Here is an 18,871-nt window from a genome sequence, read left to right as displayed (position 1 = left end):
ATGAAATTGTGAAAATTTTTTTTTTACTATTGTAAATTTCTGAAATTTTTTTTTCCAATTGAGATTAGCTGTGCAAATTGTTTTTTTCAGAGTAAATTTTCAGATTTATAATTTTTTTGTCCCCCTCCTGCTGTTGGAGCTCTTGAAAAATAGAGATTAAAATGGTGTTATTTGGTGGCACTTGGGGAGTATTTTTGTGGGGGGTGGTCAGGAGGGGGTGTCCCCCTCCTGCCGTTGAAGCTTTTGAAAAATAGAGATTAAAATGGTGTTATTTGGTGGCACTTGGGGAGTATTTGCTGGGGGAGGTCAGGAGGGGGGTGTCCCCCCTCTTGCTGTTGGAGCTTTTGAAAAATAGAGATTAAAATGGTGTTATTTGGTGGCACTTGGGGAGTATTTTTGCGTGGGGTGGTCAGGAGGGGGTGTCCCCCTCCTGCCGTTGGAGCTTTTGAAAAATAGAGATTAAAATGGTGTTATTTGGTGGCACTTGGGGAGTATTTGCCGGGGGAGGTCAGGAGGGGGGTGTCCCCCCTCCTGCTGTTTGAGCTTTTGAAAAATAGAGATAAAAATGGTGTTATTTGGTGGCACTTTGGGAGCATTTTTTTCGGATTACACATCTTCCTCTGAAATATGGTCTTCTTGCTCCTCAGTAGCTTCCTATAGTTTTGAAAATTGACTATTTTGGTTTCCTGGCTTCCCTTTCTACTGCGTGGTGAAATGCCTACATTCACCCCACCAAACATCATGCATATCTCATGATTTACAATTGATTTTGACAAGCTGAGAAGCTAAAATAAGCTAAATAATATAGTGAAATTTGCATATTTGTTTTTTTAGAGCAATTGTTGCCCTTTTTTGATCAAAACATCTATTTCTCTGTAGCAGCATGTCCAAATTGATTGGATGTGTATAGATGTGTTGAAATTTCAATGGTATTTGTCTTTTTGGGCAATTTATGCCATTCATGGTCAAAAAATCTGTATTCTCTGAAAGGGCTTGTCCAATTTCTTTGAAATTTGCTACACAAAAACGATTAACCATGCAGATTTATTCAGTATTTGCTATCGAGAAACTTTCAAAGTTCAACCCTTTTATGTGTTTTTGTGTTGGGATTTGTTGGATAGATGGCATTCTACATAGCGTATTGTTGAATGTTAAAACATGTGTTGCTGTTGTTATTTGAGGCTGTTTTTTGAGAAAAAAGAATTGAAAATGCCTTTTTAAAAGCAAAATAATACATAATGACTTGATATGTTGTTTTATCATTATTGACGTGTTTCTACTTGTTCACCCATTCTTGCATTCATCATTGTAATAAAATGCTGTGAAAAAAATGAAACTGATGTGGCCTGCATCTGTTTACCTTGATCTTAAAGGCAAATACAACTTTCTGTCTTGACAACCATACCATAGTTTCAATGTTTTACCTAGTGTACCTGCTTGGTTTGTACGCAGGAAATAAGTAGAAAACAGGCTCTATAATTTCATAATTTTCAAGTGATCAGACTACAAAAGTCCTGAAAAGATAAGATAATCACAACTTCCAGTATAAGGGATACAGTCACTCTAAATGTATAAATTAAAATTAAAAATGTGCCGGGAGGATGTATTAAAAATACAGAAAGTTGCTTACTGTCGGTAAAATCTAAAAAAAATTTAAAATTTAAAATTTTAAAGACTTTTGCAGATTTTTTTTTTACGCCTTTGTCTTCTTATTTATTTATTTTTTATTTTGCAAACTAGTTTGAAGATTTTTTTTTTCCTAATTTTCTGCTCTGAAAATTTTTTTTTTCTGTTTTTGACCACCCCCCTCCCAAGATCTAATGGTCCGTCCCTTACTTTCTTTTTTTGCCGTCAACGCTGTGCGCAGGCGTACTGCGACCCAAGTCAACCCCGAGATGTCCGAGACTCTCGCGAGACAGACAGGATTGCGATGCGCTAATATCTATTTTTAGAAGCATTCAATCAGGGATTCTGCGAAAGTGTACACGCTGGAAGTAACTACGTGATCGAAGATGACATGACCAAACATCCTGTAGTTGAGGGACACAGCGTACGAATCACATGTACCATGCTTCAGTTTCGTCTCGAGTGAATTCAGAGCAACATGGGCAACGCGATCAGACGGCTTTTCGGAAACAAGGAGGTGCGAATCCTGATGATGGGTAAGTATATCCATCCCATATAGCTAGAAACGGGAAAGAGCAACAGTGATGTGCACTGCCAGAGATGCTGTGTACCACTGTGTTCAACTTGTCAAGTGCATCATTTCTGCACTTTCCCTCACAACTTATAACTTGACGTTTACACTTTTTATTGCTAGCTATTTCAATGCGTGGCCTTTACATTGAGCCTCAGTCCGTCTGTGATTGAGCTGTGGGATTACTCGTATTATTAAAAAAAAACCTGTATTATTGTTTTGCTGTTGTCATGGTGATGGTCACGGTGTCAGCTAACCATATTAACACAAACATGAAATAACGTGAAGTAGTAAACCTTTATGTTGTGTATACTAGTCTGTTATGATGAAAGTAAACTAAGGCAAGAGTTCCTTTACCCCCCCCCCCCCCCAATACATGGAAATAACTGTAATCGCGGATTTTCCTTGGACAAAGCACATCATAAACAACTTTTGGGGGTTTAGAATTAGGGTTAGGTTAGTTTTAGCATGAGTACACTTAAAAGTATTGTATATGCTACCTAAGAAAAAAATTTGGGGGTGGGGTGGGGCCTTAGGAACTCTCGCCTTAATTAACAGTGCAATATTAGGTAGCTACTGGACGCATGTTAAGTGTGGAGGAAAGGAAGTTGATAGTAGTACTACTATTTTCATGAAAGGAAAAATATGAGCGCATATCCTGATTATTTGTGTAGCTTACGAAAATGTAATCGATCACCAGTCTTGATTAAAGGAGCTATTTTATACCGGAGGTTTTATGAAGCAGATGTGTCCCTCCTGCATTAATTACATCTTACAATTTATAAGTTGAAGATATACTTTGTATTTTACAACCTTTGCTTTGTATTACATCTGATAGGTTTGGATGCTGCTGGCAAAACAACCATTTTGTACAGATTGCGTCTTGGTGAAATTGTCACAACAATACCAACGATTGGTAAGTCAGAGAAATTTGTTGTTTCCCAGACAGAATAAATGTTTGTGTGTTGTCTTGTTTTAATACACTTTTTTGACCTTCTATACCATAAGATATACATACATGTATTTGTTTATTTGATGACCCCAAAATAACATTACTAACAGCATTGGTATGGGTTTTTTCAACAAAATAGAATATTTTGGAATTTCAAAGAGTCCCTTGAGAAAAAAATTTAAATAAGGTATTGCTAGATTTTCTAAGATCATTCTGATCTCTGTTCAGCAGTCATCTTGTAGATCCTCTGGTTCAAGTTCTGATGTTTGAATGCATGTTGTTTCTTTCAGGATTTAATGTTGAAACTGTAGAACACAAAGGTATCAACTTTGTAACATGGGATGTCGGAGGAAGAGGCAAAATTGTGAGTTGTGATATTTTTTGTCCTTTTTTTTCTTACAAAGAAAAACAGTTGTGATATTGTTTGTCCTTTTTTTCTTATAAGGAAACTACAGTTATATTACTTTGATATATGACAGCTGTTTGAAGAGAGAGAGTGTGGACTTATTTACAATAAATTAGGATGGCCAGATTTATCTATTTTTGACAGCTGAATTTTTTGTAAAGTTCCACTTGAGCTTTTGACATCAAAAAATATGAGAAACTTGAGTTCTTATCAGCTGTCGTATATCAAATTAATAACTTTCAAAAGATATTTTGATCTACAAGTTCATATAAATTTAGTTTACTTCCAACTTACTGGGAGAAAGCAGACGAAATTGACAATAAGCTTTCTAAATTGAATTGAATGATTCTGCTTCTGAATAAAAAGAACACAATTTGTTCTACCAACTCAGTATTCCCAAAATATCACATGATGGCCGTACAAACAAACCAATGTGAACAAGCATGTATGGAAATACACATGTTTTTATGTGTTTTCACACAAGTTTTTTGTACCTTGGTCCATTTGAATTCCATGTTTAACCTATTATTTTGAATTTTTTTCCCCCAGAGACCACTGTACAGGCACTACTACCCTAACACTGATGCTCTGGTCTTTGTTGTGGATAGCAATGACAAAGAAAGATTACCTGAAGTCAAGGATGAACTTTATAGCTTTCTCAAAGAAGATGAGTTGAGAGAGACAGTCTTGCTTGTCTTTGCAAATAAACAGGATCTGCCCAATGCAATGACTGTTCAGGAAATCACAGAGAAGTTGGACTTGCACAGTATAAGAGAAAGACAGTGGTGTGAGTAGATGGATGTCTTTCTTTGCCCATTCACCTTATAGTCTTGTCTGAAACTGTTATCAATGCAGAATGTGGACCTACGTACAGAGAATTTACACCTTTCACTACCATGGTGAAGGGAAACTTCCTATGACTTACATGTTATATAATAGATTTTCATTATTTTTGTGTTCCATAAAATATGACATTTTCTAAACCTTCCCCTAAAGTATGTTGAAATTCAATCTAGCGTTATTACCATATTAGCATTGCAAGTAAAATGACTTGTGTACAATGTACTCTTTAATTGTCGATGAGTAAATTGTGGTCTGAAAGAAAATTTGGATCCCCAACAGTAACACCGGTTATAATATTTGTACAAGCTATATCTATAATTGAACATATTTCTATATAATTTAGGCAGTAAAATAAAACACTGGGAATACAACAAAAGTCAAGGGCATTGGAGCTTTAAATATTCAATCAAAAGGTGTGAAGAAAACAAATTTCTCTATGCAGTGCCATTTCTATCTCTCATATTACCGGTATTTATGCTGGAATTATCCCAGTACAGTAGCAGTATGTATTTATGTATTGACTGCATTTGTCATAGTAAGAACACATTAAGATTATTAGTCCCCACAGACACAGTCTGACGGGGGCTTATAGATTGGGTCCCATCCGTCCTTCCATCCATCCGTCTGTCAGCAGCCGTTTCTTTGTCACCCTGAGTCGATTTTCTTCAAACTGTGTGCAAGGATAAAGTACTGTGCCATATATATGCACGTCAATTTATTTTGCGTTACGATCCAAAATGGCTGCCAGACAGCCACTTTGTTGTGAATTTTTCATGTTTTTTAACCATTACTCAACTATCCCTGAACTGATTTCATTCAATGTTGGTACACAGATAAAGTACTGTGGTGTATATATATATATATATATATATATATATATATAATATATATATATATATATATATATATATATATATATATATATATATATATATATATATAATGTTGGTACACAAAGTACTATGGTGTGTATATATATATATATATATATATATATATATATATATATATATATATATACGTCAAATTAATTCGTGTATTATCCAATATGGCTGCTGGGCAGCCATTTTGTTACAATTTTTTCATGTTTTTTAACCATTACTTTTGAACCATAACTCAAGTACTATGGTAATATATATATATATATATATATATATATATATATATATATATATATATATATATATACGTCAGATTAATTCATGTATTATCCAATATGGCTGCTGGGCAGCCATTTTGTTACAATTTTTTCATGTTTTTGAACCATAACTCAACTATCCCTGAACGGATTTCATTCAAACTTTAGTACACAGACATTGTATTATAGTGTACATGTGCATGTCAATTATTACTGCAAGCGGGGGACTATGTCATCAGTGATGACCTTTTCAATTTTTTATATGTCATGGCATATACTGTTTGTAATTTTCTTTCTTAATTATTAATTGACCACACAGATATTCAAGGCTCTGCATGTACTGATGGCAGTGGTTTGTATGAAGGATTAGACTGGCTAGCAGCTAAGCTTGGTGACAAGAAAGCCAAACAGACATTACAAGCGTCAGTAGACAAAACTCTCACAGAAAGCAAGAAAGAAATTCGAAGTGGATATGGAATGTTATGGGGATTTTATGAAGTTGTCAAGACCAAAGTATTTGGTGCCTAGACTATGTCGAGACCAAAGTATTTGGTGCCCAGACCACTGTATATCAACTATAAGGATCCTGGTGGGTTATCAGCAACCTCTGACTTTTGGTTCCAGTAACTGCTCCTCATTTCATTCAGAACTGGTATACATACAAATGTAAAACCATCTGATATTTGGAAATTCTGTGTCAAACATTGAACCAATCTCGTTCTGGAAGAGGAGAAATCTGGGGTCAGTGGGCAAAGTTTGCTATGGATTGGGAAACGAATTACCTGAAATTGAAAATTGCCACTACTCTTCCTATGAACTCTGTGAAGGAAAGGTTAATTTTGATGTCCACCAAAAATACAGGAGAAGCCTCATTTTAATACTCAACAGGTTTTAAAGTGAGTGAAGCAAGCAGAAGAACAAAAGAATTGAGAGATTTTGAGTCTTACAAAATGTGCCCAAGATGAATACAAGTTTTGTTTGTAAAATTCTAAACACAACAGTCTGAGGGAAAACTGATAGGTTACACAATTACCTTGTGAGTAGTGTAAGAATATTTTTTACATGCCCCCTTTTGGTTAGTGGTCATCAATGAAAATCAGAACTGTATTTTATTGTATCAATTTGTGATGATCTTGACCTTGAATGGAAATATTGTATATCTTGGTAACGACATTTACTTAGGCCTGTTAATATTCACTCTGTTCAAATTCATAAAATTTTACAAAGTACAATGATTTATGTCTGAAGAAAACCAGTAAAGGGGTATTGTCAGACAAGAGAGATATTTACATGTAAGAAATTAAAGGTGACCAAAAATTGCTTCAGTGTAAATCACCAACAAACAGACTGATTCATGAGTCTTTTTATAGCAAATGGAGTGACAGTGGTTGGCCTCAGTTTTCATTGAATGTTTGTGGTGAAATAGTACAACAAACAGACATTTAGAGCACTTCATTTACATATTGTATATTTACAATGTATTTTTATTTCTGAAATAAAAGTCACATCACAAATGTTAAATCTTTGAGAATTTGTACAAATAATACATGTACTTTGATCAAGTCAAAAGATTGGGATTATTTACAACATGTCCATGATCTTTATAAATTGTCCAATAATCATTGACAGTTATAATATAATGTATGGTTAGGATAAACTTAAACTTATTTCTTGAAACCTTGCAATTGGTACATGTATATCCATATTCTGCTTGTTCTACACTTTGTTAAAACAGCCGGCCACAGGAGTAACTTTTTCTATGCTTGGTTAAAATGTCTACAGGAGTAACTTTTTCTACACTTGGTTAAAACTTCCACTTGAATAACTATGCCTCACACAGCAAAATTCTGGGTAAGACAAGGATTGAAATCAATCCTAACACACAACCATAGCAATAAATTTAAAACACCTGTCAAAGTTTTCATTGTCTCTACCTTTCAGTTTCATGTGGCAGAATTCCTTTCAAGGAGGGTGCAGTTTTGTGGACAAAAGTACATTCATCAAAGCCAAAGACTGTTAGAAATCTTTTGTGAGCTGTGTTCTAAAAAACATATAAAACTCGGATAAATAGTTCAATCAATATATTTTACAGGCTCTGGTTTTTCTTTGCAGAGTTTATGATATTTTTTCCAAAATTTAAAATCCTGCAGATTGAAATATTTACAATTATATTTATTTGATGAATATTGATTTTGGGACAGAAAAATAAATTAATAAAATAATGTCAGGACCAACCTCACTTGAATTTAACCATGTGATTGCTACAGTTTAGCCCTATCTTATTATTTTAATTCTATAACAAAGTTGGACACGAGGTCAGGATAAGTGGGTAAATGTTATAACTATGTTATGTTATTAAAAAGTCAGCATCCCCTTGTAGTATACCTTAGAATATCCAAAGTACATTATATTGGGCTAAAAGTTACAATATACTTGAATATTGGCAGACTTCAGAGAACAAAATGATGTTGCTATAATGTCAATACGACAGGATAGATGAAAATATGACGTACTCCAAACTGAACAGGTATGGCACAAATACAAATAAATACGGAAATGTAAAACAAATTGTATTAAAAAATAATGTAATGTAAAGATACTCTCAAAGTGCCTGTGTTACAAAGTTTAACAGCAACTTTAAATAGTTGCCATGGTTATTGTTGCTACCTGACATACCAGTGTACTACCTTGGCTGTGGATAAAACAACGAAGGCCGTGAAGTCAACGTCCTTGAGTAAAGAAGGGAAAACAGCCACAGGCGCTTGTAGGTTGGATAGTCTGCTCGGTCTGTCGATGGCATATTCCATCTGCTCTCACAGGTACATGTTATCTTTCGAATGTAGCCATGCGATGCACTGAGTGAATGATGATGAATGTTGGTACTCATTTTCGAACACTATGACCCGATCTTTTACAACAGTTTACTTGTTCATAAATAGCATATTAATTATTAATTAATATTCATATTTCCATCTGGTGGTAAAGTAGTATTTTCAAGATTAAGTGTATCGCCGCTTTTCTTACATTAAACACCTAGAACTTTCTTATATGTAAGAGTGTTTGTATAACTATTCATAGTACCCGAAGTCGTCAGATGTTGCAGCACGCGTGACACAACCAGGAAGATAACGTGTCAGATCGAGTACGCCATCGATAGATCGATCAAGCAGACTATCCAACCCACGGGCGCCTGTTAAACACATATGAACCAATGAATACAACTAGTTGTAGATGGTTTTATTGTGTAAAATTGTATTGTTCATGTTGAAGTAATTCCTTTAACGTTGTTCATGTTGTGGACATTTTTATCCTATGTTTCCAAGCAATAAAAAGGTGTTCACATCTGTAAGATATGCATTGCCCCAAACAGTTTTACCTTGCATTTGGTCAGGGTGATAAGCCAGGTTGTTGATCCTTGATCGGTATTAAAAAAGCTAATGAATATGATGAAGGAGGTTAAAAGGGAAGACTGTTTTCTTTGTTGAGATAGTGAAGATAAAGGTATTGCAGGCAGGCACACATGACACAGGTAAGGCTTGTATGATAAAAAGTTTAATACATGACATTTATTTATCATTTGCAATGTAAATACTCTGTGATCAGACACTGGTACGCTTATGGTTTATGGAAATTATCGAATTGCGACTTTCTTGTTTACAAAAAATGTATTTCATACAAGAGATGTATCATGCAAACACTGCTGTACCTAGTTCTGGAGTCTGTATTAAGCCCACGGCTGGGCGAATTACAATTTTTTTCAGATTTTTGCCTAATTTTGATGAAAAATCGTAGCCACTAAAATATATTTCATTGATTTCATTTTCTAAAGTTACCAAAAACAAACAGAAAATTCACAAAAATTGGTAAAATGTTGCACAAAAATTTTGATGGGAAAAATTATACTAGGACCCAAAGGGTTAAAGTGCTGATTTGTGTTGTTTCTTATCGTGTTTTGAAAGCTTAACTATAGAAATGTAGCCTAAGTTTAGAGTTCTAAATTAGAATCGGATATTCTAGATCGAAGTCATCAAGTATAACTATCTTTCTAAACTTTACAAATGAGCCGAAGTTGATAACATTTCTCGCTGGGTGGCATTGTCTTCCATGATGATATGTCGGATATTTACAAAAATTATGGCCTCTGATTGTCTTCACCAAATCGCGATTGATTCCGATAATTCGCTTGATCTAAACATCCTTAACTTTCCAAAGTTGCTTCATGTTAGAAATTTCCGGACATAATAATTTCCCAAACGATATATCCGTAATTATCATTCTAAATTAGCTCATTTCTTTTCACCATCACGATGAATACGATTGGAACTAATGCGGGATAATATATTGGATCTGCATATTTTTCAAATTTCTCGAAAGAGTTAGGTGCATGCCCTCTAGCTGAATGTTGCGATATTACAAATTACTCATAAAAACAAATATTATCGTAAAAAGAAAAGCAAATGAACTCACATTTGCAGATAAAATCGATAGGCCCCCTATTACTTCACCGTCCAATTATCCTAAATAAGTTCCAATCGTGTCGATGATAAATCGGGTATTTGCGATGCCCATCGCCTTCTAATTATCTTGCTAAACTTCGCCATGGCTAATCAGTTCTTCATAAACAGCAAACATAGTATACACTTACGATATACGCACTATCATACACAAACCGCAAACAATCAAGATTTGACTTCACATTATTGCGTATGAATGGTATCTTAACGAAAAAAAAAACAAAAAAAAACAAACAAACAAACATAAAACAAAAAAACAAACAATTTGGAAAATTAGACGATAACAGAGAGGTTGTACGATAGTACGTTTCTCGATAGAGCCACGGTCACATGTCCAGGGTCTACGTGAATTGTGTATTTCTTGGGAAGCCATAATCGGAAATATCCGATATAGCGTTGGAAAACGTTTTTAACTTCGGGCCGTAGGGATGGACTGTCCTATTTTTTGGGGGGAGGGGTGTTGGAAGATTGATGAGGTAGCATAATATTTTACCTGGTCAACTGTATATTATTTTTTTCCTTCCTTGATCCTGGCAACTTTTTTGTTCACTCCTTATTTTAGTAAGATTTTCCCAATCATTCATTTATTTCATTACAGTAGGCCACAGGTCCATAGAGGAATAACTATATTGTATTGAGGACGATTTCCATTGTCTCTATATCTGTCCACTCTATAGAGACTTTCGCAATGAATTGTTACCAAACTGGTTTTTGTATCAATCCGTCATTCGATGGGTTTATCTCACTGATAAGCACAAGTAGGCCTAATATACTTAACCTCAAGAACAGATATTCAGACTCTCAAACTTTCACAATTCTTTTCTGATATACCACTTGTGGTGGTTCATTTTTAAGCTCTTGGTGTAAGAAAACTTTCCACCGGCGTAGTTTTTTGAAATTCGAAAAATTTAGAGTTAACACAGAGACAGTGGCCATTCTGAATTTTAAATATCGGTAAATCTTGGGTTATTTGTTTCTCTAGTACCAAAATTTGCACGGTGACCCCCGATTTTTATTCTTGAAATTTTGAAAGAGAAAAACCCTTTGAACCCGGCTCGGACATAAATGTCCACATGACGTCATAGGGTACCAGGGGGTCAGGGCGCGAACTACCTTAAGCAACTTAGCCTGATTCATTTACTTTGCAATGAAAAGAAGAATGGACTCTCTCTCCGTCAGTAAAAGTCTCTGTAACACTTTTTCTCTGTGGACCTGTGGCCTACGGTTACGAAGTAAATGATTGATTGGTTTTTTTCCCAACAATAAATGAACAAAGTCCTTTACTGCACGTAGATTAAAATGTCATACATCAGATAAGTTACAGAAGTTCATTCAGTCGGTAAACCCGTAATTTTGACTCCCATCGTGACGGCTGGAATTGGGTTCTGTGCGGTCTGCCTATCTTTGTTGGCGCAAGGTTCGATCAGTTTTGACGATATACTACGACCGAAATGTCCAGCATTCGATGGATATGAGTTTATGACACATGGAAACACGTCGACAATTTTCCTCTACTAGTGCTTTGCGTGGACTTTTTTGCAGAACTGCCTTTGACGCTGTCAACTTAGCCGATCACCGATCACCGATCACGCATTGATGCCGCCGATACAGAGAACTCTTTGCCATAGTCGATGAATTAACCGGAAGAAAGAAAGCAAGTGCAAAAATTCGGCCAACGGACATTCCTTTGAACGAACTAAGTAGTACATTTATGGACTTTTTTCAACAAAAAATTGAAATGCTCAGGAAAGGTTTGACTCCTGTAATTGATCACTCGATTTTAACGAGACCTTTGATATGTTCATTGCCATCTTTTAACCTGTAAACGAAAATGATGTTTTAAACTTAGTAATGAAATCCTCTTCTAAATCGTGTATTTTAGACATTTTACCAACTGAAATTTTTAAATCTTGTATTCATGATCTTGTACCTTTTATTACACACCTTTTTAATTCTTCGCTCTCGACGGGCATTGTTCCGGAGGTTTTTAAAACAGCAATTATCCGACCTTTAATAAAGAACCCAGGTCTAGATCATAATGTACTAAGAACTACAGACCTGTGTCGAATCTGTGTTTTCTGTCAAGTGTTTTTAGAGCGCATTGTCGCCGAACAGTTGAAAAACTATTTGGCAGACAACTCTTTATATGCAAAGTGTCAATCCGCCTATCGCCCGCACCACAGTACTGAAACAGCCCTTCTACGAGTGCATAATGATATTATGATTGCATTAGACTCTCGAAAAGATGTAGTTATGGTTATGCTAGATTTGTCAGCTGCATTCGATACTCTCGACCATGGCATTTTGATTCACAGATTGCGATCTCGTTTCGGAGTAACAGGTGTAGTTCTGAAATGGCTACGTTCATACCTGTCAAATCGTGTACAACGTGTATCTATCGACACAACAACTTCAAAAGATGCCTTTTTTGCTCACGTGTTTACACACGTGAGCATATGTCGCAGCAATGTCTGTCTGTCTGTCTGTCTGTGTGTCTGTCTGTCTGTCTGTTGGTCCGATATCTCAAAAACGGCTTATTAGATCAGAATCAAATCTGGTACATGTATTCAGTTAGCAAATGGCAAGAACTGATTAGTTTTTGGTGGGTGTGGCTTGCATACTTTTTGCTCATTTGCATAATTAATGATTTTAGAAAAAACGGATATACATTAAAAACGACTTCACACAATTTGATGAGATTTGCTACAAATGTTGATCACACCAAGATATATCAGCAGTGGGAACCATTAAGGGGTGACATGAAAGATAAATGTTAATTTGCATATTTAATGAACTTTCCCAACTAGGGATATATGTCTGATTTGACTCTTTCAAAATTAACCAAACTTGGCATGTATATTAAAGATACTATGATCTAACATTATTGAAAGTCATTAAGCGTTTTAACTTCAGCCAATTCCTAATTTGCATATTTCATGAACTTTGTTAATTAGGGATATATATTTGAAATGACTGGACAAAAGTTGATGAAACTTGCTACATGTATTGAAGCCACTATGATACAACATTTTTGAAAGTCATTAAGCATTTTTACTTCACCAATTCCGAATTTGCATATTTAATGAACTTTCCCAATTAGGGATATATATCTGAATTAACTTGATTGTAGTTGTTGAATCTAGCTATATACATCAAAGATACTGTGATATAACATTATTGAAAGTCAAAAGACATTTTTACTACAGCCAAAACCTAATTTGAATATTAAATGAATTTTCATAATTAGGGATATTTATCTGAATTGACTTGATCAAAATTGATGAAACTTGCTATGTACATTAAAGTCACTATAATACAATATTATTGAAAGTCATTAAGCATTTTCTTTTCAGTCAATTCCTAATTTGCATATTTAATGATCTTTCCTAATTAGAGATATATATCTGACTTGACTTGACCAAAGTTGACAAAATTTGCTACACATATTGCAGATACCATGATACAACATTATTGACAATCATTAAGCATTTTTACTTAAGCCAATTCCTAATTTACATATTTAATGAACTTTGCTTATTAGGGATATATACTTGATCAAAGTTGGCAAAACATGGTATGTACATTGATGATTATACCAGGTACTAGGTTAAAACAATAACGAAAGTCATTTCACATTTTCATGTCAGCTAATTTATAATTTGCATATCTAATGAGCTTTCACAGCTCAGCATATATGGCTTGAAGGACTTGGCCAACGGTAATTACATACAATAAGAGCAGTCAAATAACTTTAATATGTTTATTTCGGCTAATTACATATTCGTATACTTCATGACCTTTTAGAATTAATCGGCGGTGATTATTGTTCATTATATTGATCATAATAATTTCAATGAAGTTGCAAACAGGTGGCAAAGGTTCAAATTTACACATAACTTCAATATATAATGAAACACGTGAGCATTTTCAGTTCATATCTGGTTACACTATGGTGTTCCACAAGGTTCGGTACTTGGACCCATCCTTTTTACACTGTACACTGCACCTCTTGATGATATAATTTCTGCTCATGGTTTGGAATACATGTTGTACGCAGATGATTCTCAGATTTATGTTGTTTGCAATAGCCCCGCAGATGTTAGATCAGATCTTGAATTATGTGTTCAAAATATTCGTCAATGGATGATGTCAAATATGCTGATTCTTAATGATGGCAAGACTGAAGTAATTCAGTTTTCATCGCGTTTCAGAAGAGGTGCGATGAAGTTGAATTCCTTAAGAATTGGCACATTTGACATCAGTCCGTCTGCATCGGTAAAAAATCTTGGAGTACATTTAGAGTCTGATGGTTTCGTGACGAATCAAGTAAATAGTATTTGTAAATCTGCTTTCTTCGCTTTGTACAGAATCGGTAAAATTCGTTGTTTGATCGACAAGAAATCCACAGAAAAACTTATACATGCTTTTGTGACATCGCGACTTGACTATTGTAATAGTCTCCTGTATGGGATTCAAAAATACCAACTTGAAAAATTGCAGTCTGTTCAAAATGCTGCTGCACGCTTAATTAGTCGTACACGGAAATGTGAACACATCATGCCTGTTTTAATGGATTTGCATTGGTTACCGGTAAAAGAAAGATTCAAGTTTAAAATTCTTCTCCTCACTTTCAAAATCCTAACCGGTAAATGTCCAGAGTATTTGAAGTCACTGATAGATATTCAGGTTCAACGACGTGTTCTCCGTTCCTCTGATAAATTATTGTTAATTCGGCGTGATACGAGGAACACTACTGTAAACTATGGTTTCCGTGCTTTTTCAGTTGCTGCTCCAATATTATGGAATGAACAAGCGTTTACTAATGCTATTTTAAACTGTTCGGTTCAATCCTTTAAGCGCCAGTTGAAAACTGATCTTTTTAAGGAATGTTACTGTGTTTAATGATATGTTTTGATTTTCTTTTATTTTCATTCTTTTCATTGTTTGTGTACAGAGCACTGAGACGAAGTGTAGTGTGCTTTTTAAGAAATAAATAATAATAATAATAATAATAATAACTTTTCCTAATCAAATGAGATAAACATCATGTTTATGCTAGCTGCATTCTTTTTTACACCCGCAGTTCGGGTTTATTAAAGTTCATTCAGTCGTTCAGTTCAGTTGTTCAAAGTTCATTCAGTTCAAATTAAATATTTGTCATTGTCAGTTACATTTGAGACAAACAACCACTGTTTCTTTGTAATGTGTTTGCTGAGTTTCCCCATTTTACGTAGCAATGCAAGCTACCTAAATTATAGATTTCTTATCTATTATATTCATAATGTAAAGGACCACAATATAGTTGACAACGATCTTATAATCTTATGTTTACGTCCCAAATTACTTTGCGATGTCAAACCTCAGTGGGAAGAAACATGCTTATAAAAGCAAAAAATTGTATAATCCCCCCCCCCCACCCCCCCCCCCCCCCCCCCGCTCATTTGGCCAAAGACTAGTATATTTGATGCAGCTGTCTAAACATTGCGCCGGAAGGGCGCCCTGAAAATAAAAAATGTGTTCCACAAAGTAACTTTTGATGAATTTTTTCCCTTTCACCTGAGTGAGTCATCATTTTTGTCAAGCCTTCTCTGTTGATCTTTTTCTTTGATATTTGCTGGGAATCTTGTTTTTCTAAAATCTTCCAGACCCCTCCCCCAGGATATTAAATGGACCACCCCTTAGTATTTAGATCCAAAAATATGAGAAATATCAGTTGCAAGTTGCTGTCTGTAGCTCATAAAATTTGACTACTTTTAAAAGAAATATCCAATGTCAGACTCGATGTATAAACATTAAACAGATGACATATCAAATTAATAGAACTTTTAACCCTTTGAGTCCAGTAATTTTTCCCTCCAAAATTTCAGGGTAACATTTTATCAATTTTTATGAATTTTTCTGTAATTCTTTTAGTTTGCTTTGGCTCAAATGGGCATAACTTTTCATTTGCTATAATTTTGAGCAAAAATTTCAGGAAAAAAATGAAAAAATTGTCTTGAACTTAGAGAAGTTGTTGGTGTTGTATTCTATGAGGCCAATGAAAATTAAATTTGGCACTCAAAGGGTTAAAGGATAATTTGAATTGCAAGTTCATACAATAAGCTTATTGAGCATACTGGTAGTTCCAACTTTTTGTGAAGTGTTGACGAACCTTACTAAAATTTGTCACAGAGACCAGTGTACAGGCACTATTACCCTAACACTGATGCCCTTGTCTTTGTTGTGGATAGCAACGACAAAGAAAGATTACCAGAAGTCAAGGATGAACTTTATAGCTTTCTCAAAGAAGATGAGTTGAGAGAGACAGTCTTGCTTGTCTTTGCAAATAAACAGGATCTGCCCAATGCAATGACTGTTCAGGAAATCACAGAGAAGTTGGACTTGCACAGTATAAGAGAAAGACAGTGGTGTGAGTAGATGGATGTCTTTCTTTACCCATTCACCTTATAGTCTTGTCTGAAACTGTTATCATGGCGGAGCGTGGACCTACTTACAGAGAATTTACAACTTTCACTGCCATGGTGTAGGGTATGGGGTGAGAACACCTTTGACTTGTAATAGATTTTCATAACTTTTTTTTTCATAAAATAATTAAATTTTCTGAACCTTAACCCTAAAGTATGTTCAAATTCAAACAAGCAGTACGATGACTTGTGTACAATGTATTCTTTCATTGTTGCTGAGTAAATTGTGGTCTGAAGTGAAATTCGGATCCCAACAGTAATACACTGGACATATATGTGTACAAGCTATATTGATAAATTAAACACTGGGCATTTCAACAAGATTTGTGCAGTAAAACCAGAGACTCTATTCTTTCTGTGTGACAGACAGAACAAAAATACTGGGAAATGCATCAAAAGTTAAGGTAGTATGTGCCTGGGGACAGATATTTAGACTCTCAAACTTTCGTGATTCCTTTCTGATATACCACATGTGGGAGTTCATTTTAAAGCTCTTGGTGAAAGAAAAGTTTTCACCGTCTTTTATGAAAATCCAAAATTTCATTTTTCTCCATAGAGTTAACACAGAGATGGCAGCCATTTTTGAATTTCATATATCTGTAAATCCTGGGTAATTTGTTACTGTAGTACCAAAATTTGCACAGTGTCCCCAGAGTTCGCGTTTACGCAAAAATCGTGCGTATTTACGCATTGAAATTGACTCTCTACGCATTTTTTTCATTGTTATGCGTTTTCTATATGCAAAGGATAACACCGAAAGCACTTCCCACGACTGAGCTTAGGCGACAACCGGACGAAATTTGTTGTAACACATTTCTGTCAATCACTCATTTTGTGTGGAAAGTTTCAGATTCTCTTGGCATTGTCTGAAAAATCGGCATCGTAGTTCACATGTTATCACGTTTGGCACGTTATCATGTCAGATAGTTTCTGAAACTTATGACACAAAGTGAGTGATTGACAGAAATGTTGCGACAAATTATATAAATGCCAACCGTGCACGATCATCGCGTCTCGCTGTTCCCAAATTTTGATCAAGCACATATGCAGCATGGCGTCGAAGCAGACAAATCTGTTTTCTTTCAACTTTGCTCTACGAGTCCGTGGAAAAAAATGATTCATCAGTAGAGCTCGTCGGAATCCCGATAAATTTTGAACACTGCAGAAGTGTCTGAATAAGCTGCCATAACTCTAACTTTTGGGTTGCCCGATGTGTTTTGACGGTCGCATGTATACCCTTCGCTGTTACGTTTCAACATTGTTCAAGTTGTTCGTTAAACTATTTTCATTAAAATAATGTTACATCGTACAATCCGAATATGTAGTGTAGGTTTATTCAACGGCACATTGTATTTTGCAGTCAGTTTTTTCATCAATCGAGTGCGGAAGTGAAATTACGCACTCAAATCCAGCCATTACGCAAATTTAGCAGACTAATGCGTATGCCGTACGCGATGAGAAAAGAGTCACCGCGAACACTGTGTCCCCTTTTTTATGCCTAATTTTGAAAGAGAATCGTTGAAAGATTCCTTGAGGAAAGTTAGAGAAAAAGTTGTAGTCTCTCACTTTTGAGGTGCATACTACCTTAAAGGCACTGGAGCTTTTCGATAAAAACATTTGTGAAGAAATCAAATTACTTTTTGCAATGTCATTTGTATCTCTATTATATTGGTATTACCAGTAGAGAGAGAATTATTTCAACTGGAATTTCCCTGTGCAGTGTTGGTTTACTGTGATTTGCTTCATATTGACTGCATTTGACCTATTGACTGAATCTTTATCACTGTACTGTCAAACTTTAAGGACTTGTAGCTTGTCAAGAAATAATATGTTATAGTACGTATTCCTGATCCAGATCCTGGATAAACATTTTCTAATGTTTGCTATCATTATTAATTAACACTGGTACCACAATGGTAATGCCATGGTCAGGGCATACTTTGAGTATGCCATTTATTATTCATGGCGTATACTGTGTGTTATTTTGGATGTTTCCTAAATTTTCTTTCTCCTTTATGAATTTAACTCACAGATATTCAAGGTTCAGCATATAATGATGACACAGGGTTGTATGATGGATTAGATTGGCTGGCATCTCAACTCAGAGGAAAGAAAACAGAACAGTCAGAGGAAAGAAAACAGAACAGGCATTGAAAGAGTCTGCTGATCAAACTCTTGCAGAAGGCATGAAAGTAATTCAAAGTTGCTACGGATTGTTATCAGAATTTTATGAAGTTGTCAAGACTGAAGTATTTGGTGACTAAACCGCTCTACTGCAAGAAAGATTAGCCTTCTTACGTACAGATAGCCTTAACCCTTTGAATGCTATAATTTTCTCCCGCCAAAATTTTAGTGCA

The 18,871-nt window shown here is 35.2% G+C and overlaps 1 protein-coding gene and 1 pseudogene across 1 annotated transcript; both read left to right on the top strand.

The window, feature by feature from the left end:
• Window positions 1-1,886: 1,886 nt before the first annotated feature.
• LOC139137695 (uncharacterized) lies at window positions 1,887-7,057 on the top strand. Its single transcript, XM_070705924.1, has 5 exons — window positions 1,887-2,162; window positions 3,036-3,113; window positions 3,440-3,513; window positions 4,105-4,342; window positions 5,856-7,057. The coding sequence occupies exons 1-5, from the start codon at window positions 2,105-2,107 to the stop codon at window positions 6,062-6,064; spliced, it is 657 nt and encodes a 218-aa protein (XP_070562025.1). The 5' UTR covers window positions 1,887-2,104; the 3' UTR covers window positions 6,065-7,057.
• Window positions 7,058-13,999: 6,942 nt separating this feature from the next.
• LOC139136535 (ADP-ribosylation factor 3 pseudogene) lies at window positions 14,000-18,668 on the top strand (annotated as a pseudogene).
• Window positions 18,669-18,871: the final 203 nt, after the last annotated feature.

This window comes from Ptychodera flava, chromosome 7, assembly GCF_041260155.1.
Source record: "Ptychodera flava strain L36383 chromosome 7, AS_Pfla_20210202, whole genome shotgun sequence".
Lineage (NCBI taxonomy): Eukaryota > Metazoa > Hemichordata > Enteropneusta > Ptychoderidae > Ptychodera > Ptychodera flava.
The sequence above is the reverse complement of the archived record's forward strand: the minus strand, read 5'-3'. Positions and strand labels throughout refer to the sequence as shown.

Coding starts and splice junctions, on each gene's coding strand:
- LOC139137695 (XM_070705924.1), top strand. CDS start 2,105: ATGGGCAACGCGATCAGACGGCTTTTCGGAAACAAGGAGGTGCGAATC. Junction 3,114..3,439: donor CACAACAATACCAACGATTG/GTAAGTCAGAGA, acceptor TGTTTCTTTCAG/GATTTAATGTTGAAACTGTA. Junction 4,343..5,855: donor TATAAGAGAAAGACAGTGGT/GTGAGTAGATGG, acceptor TTGACCACACAG/ATATTCAAGGCTCTGCATGT.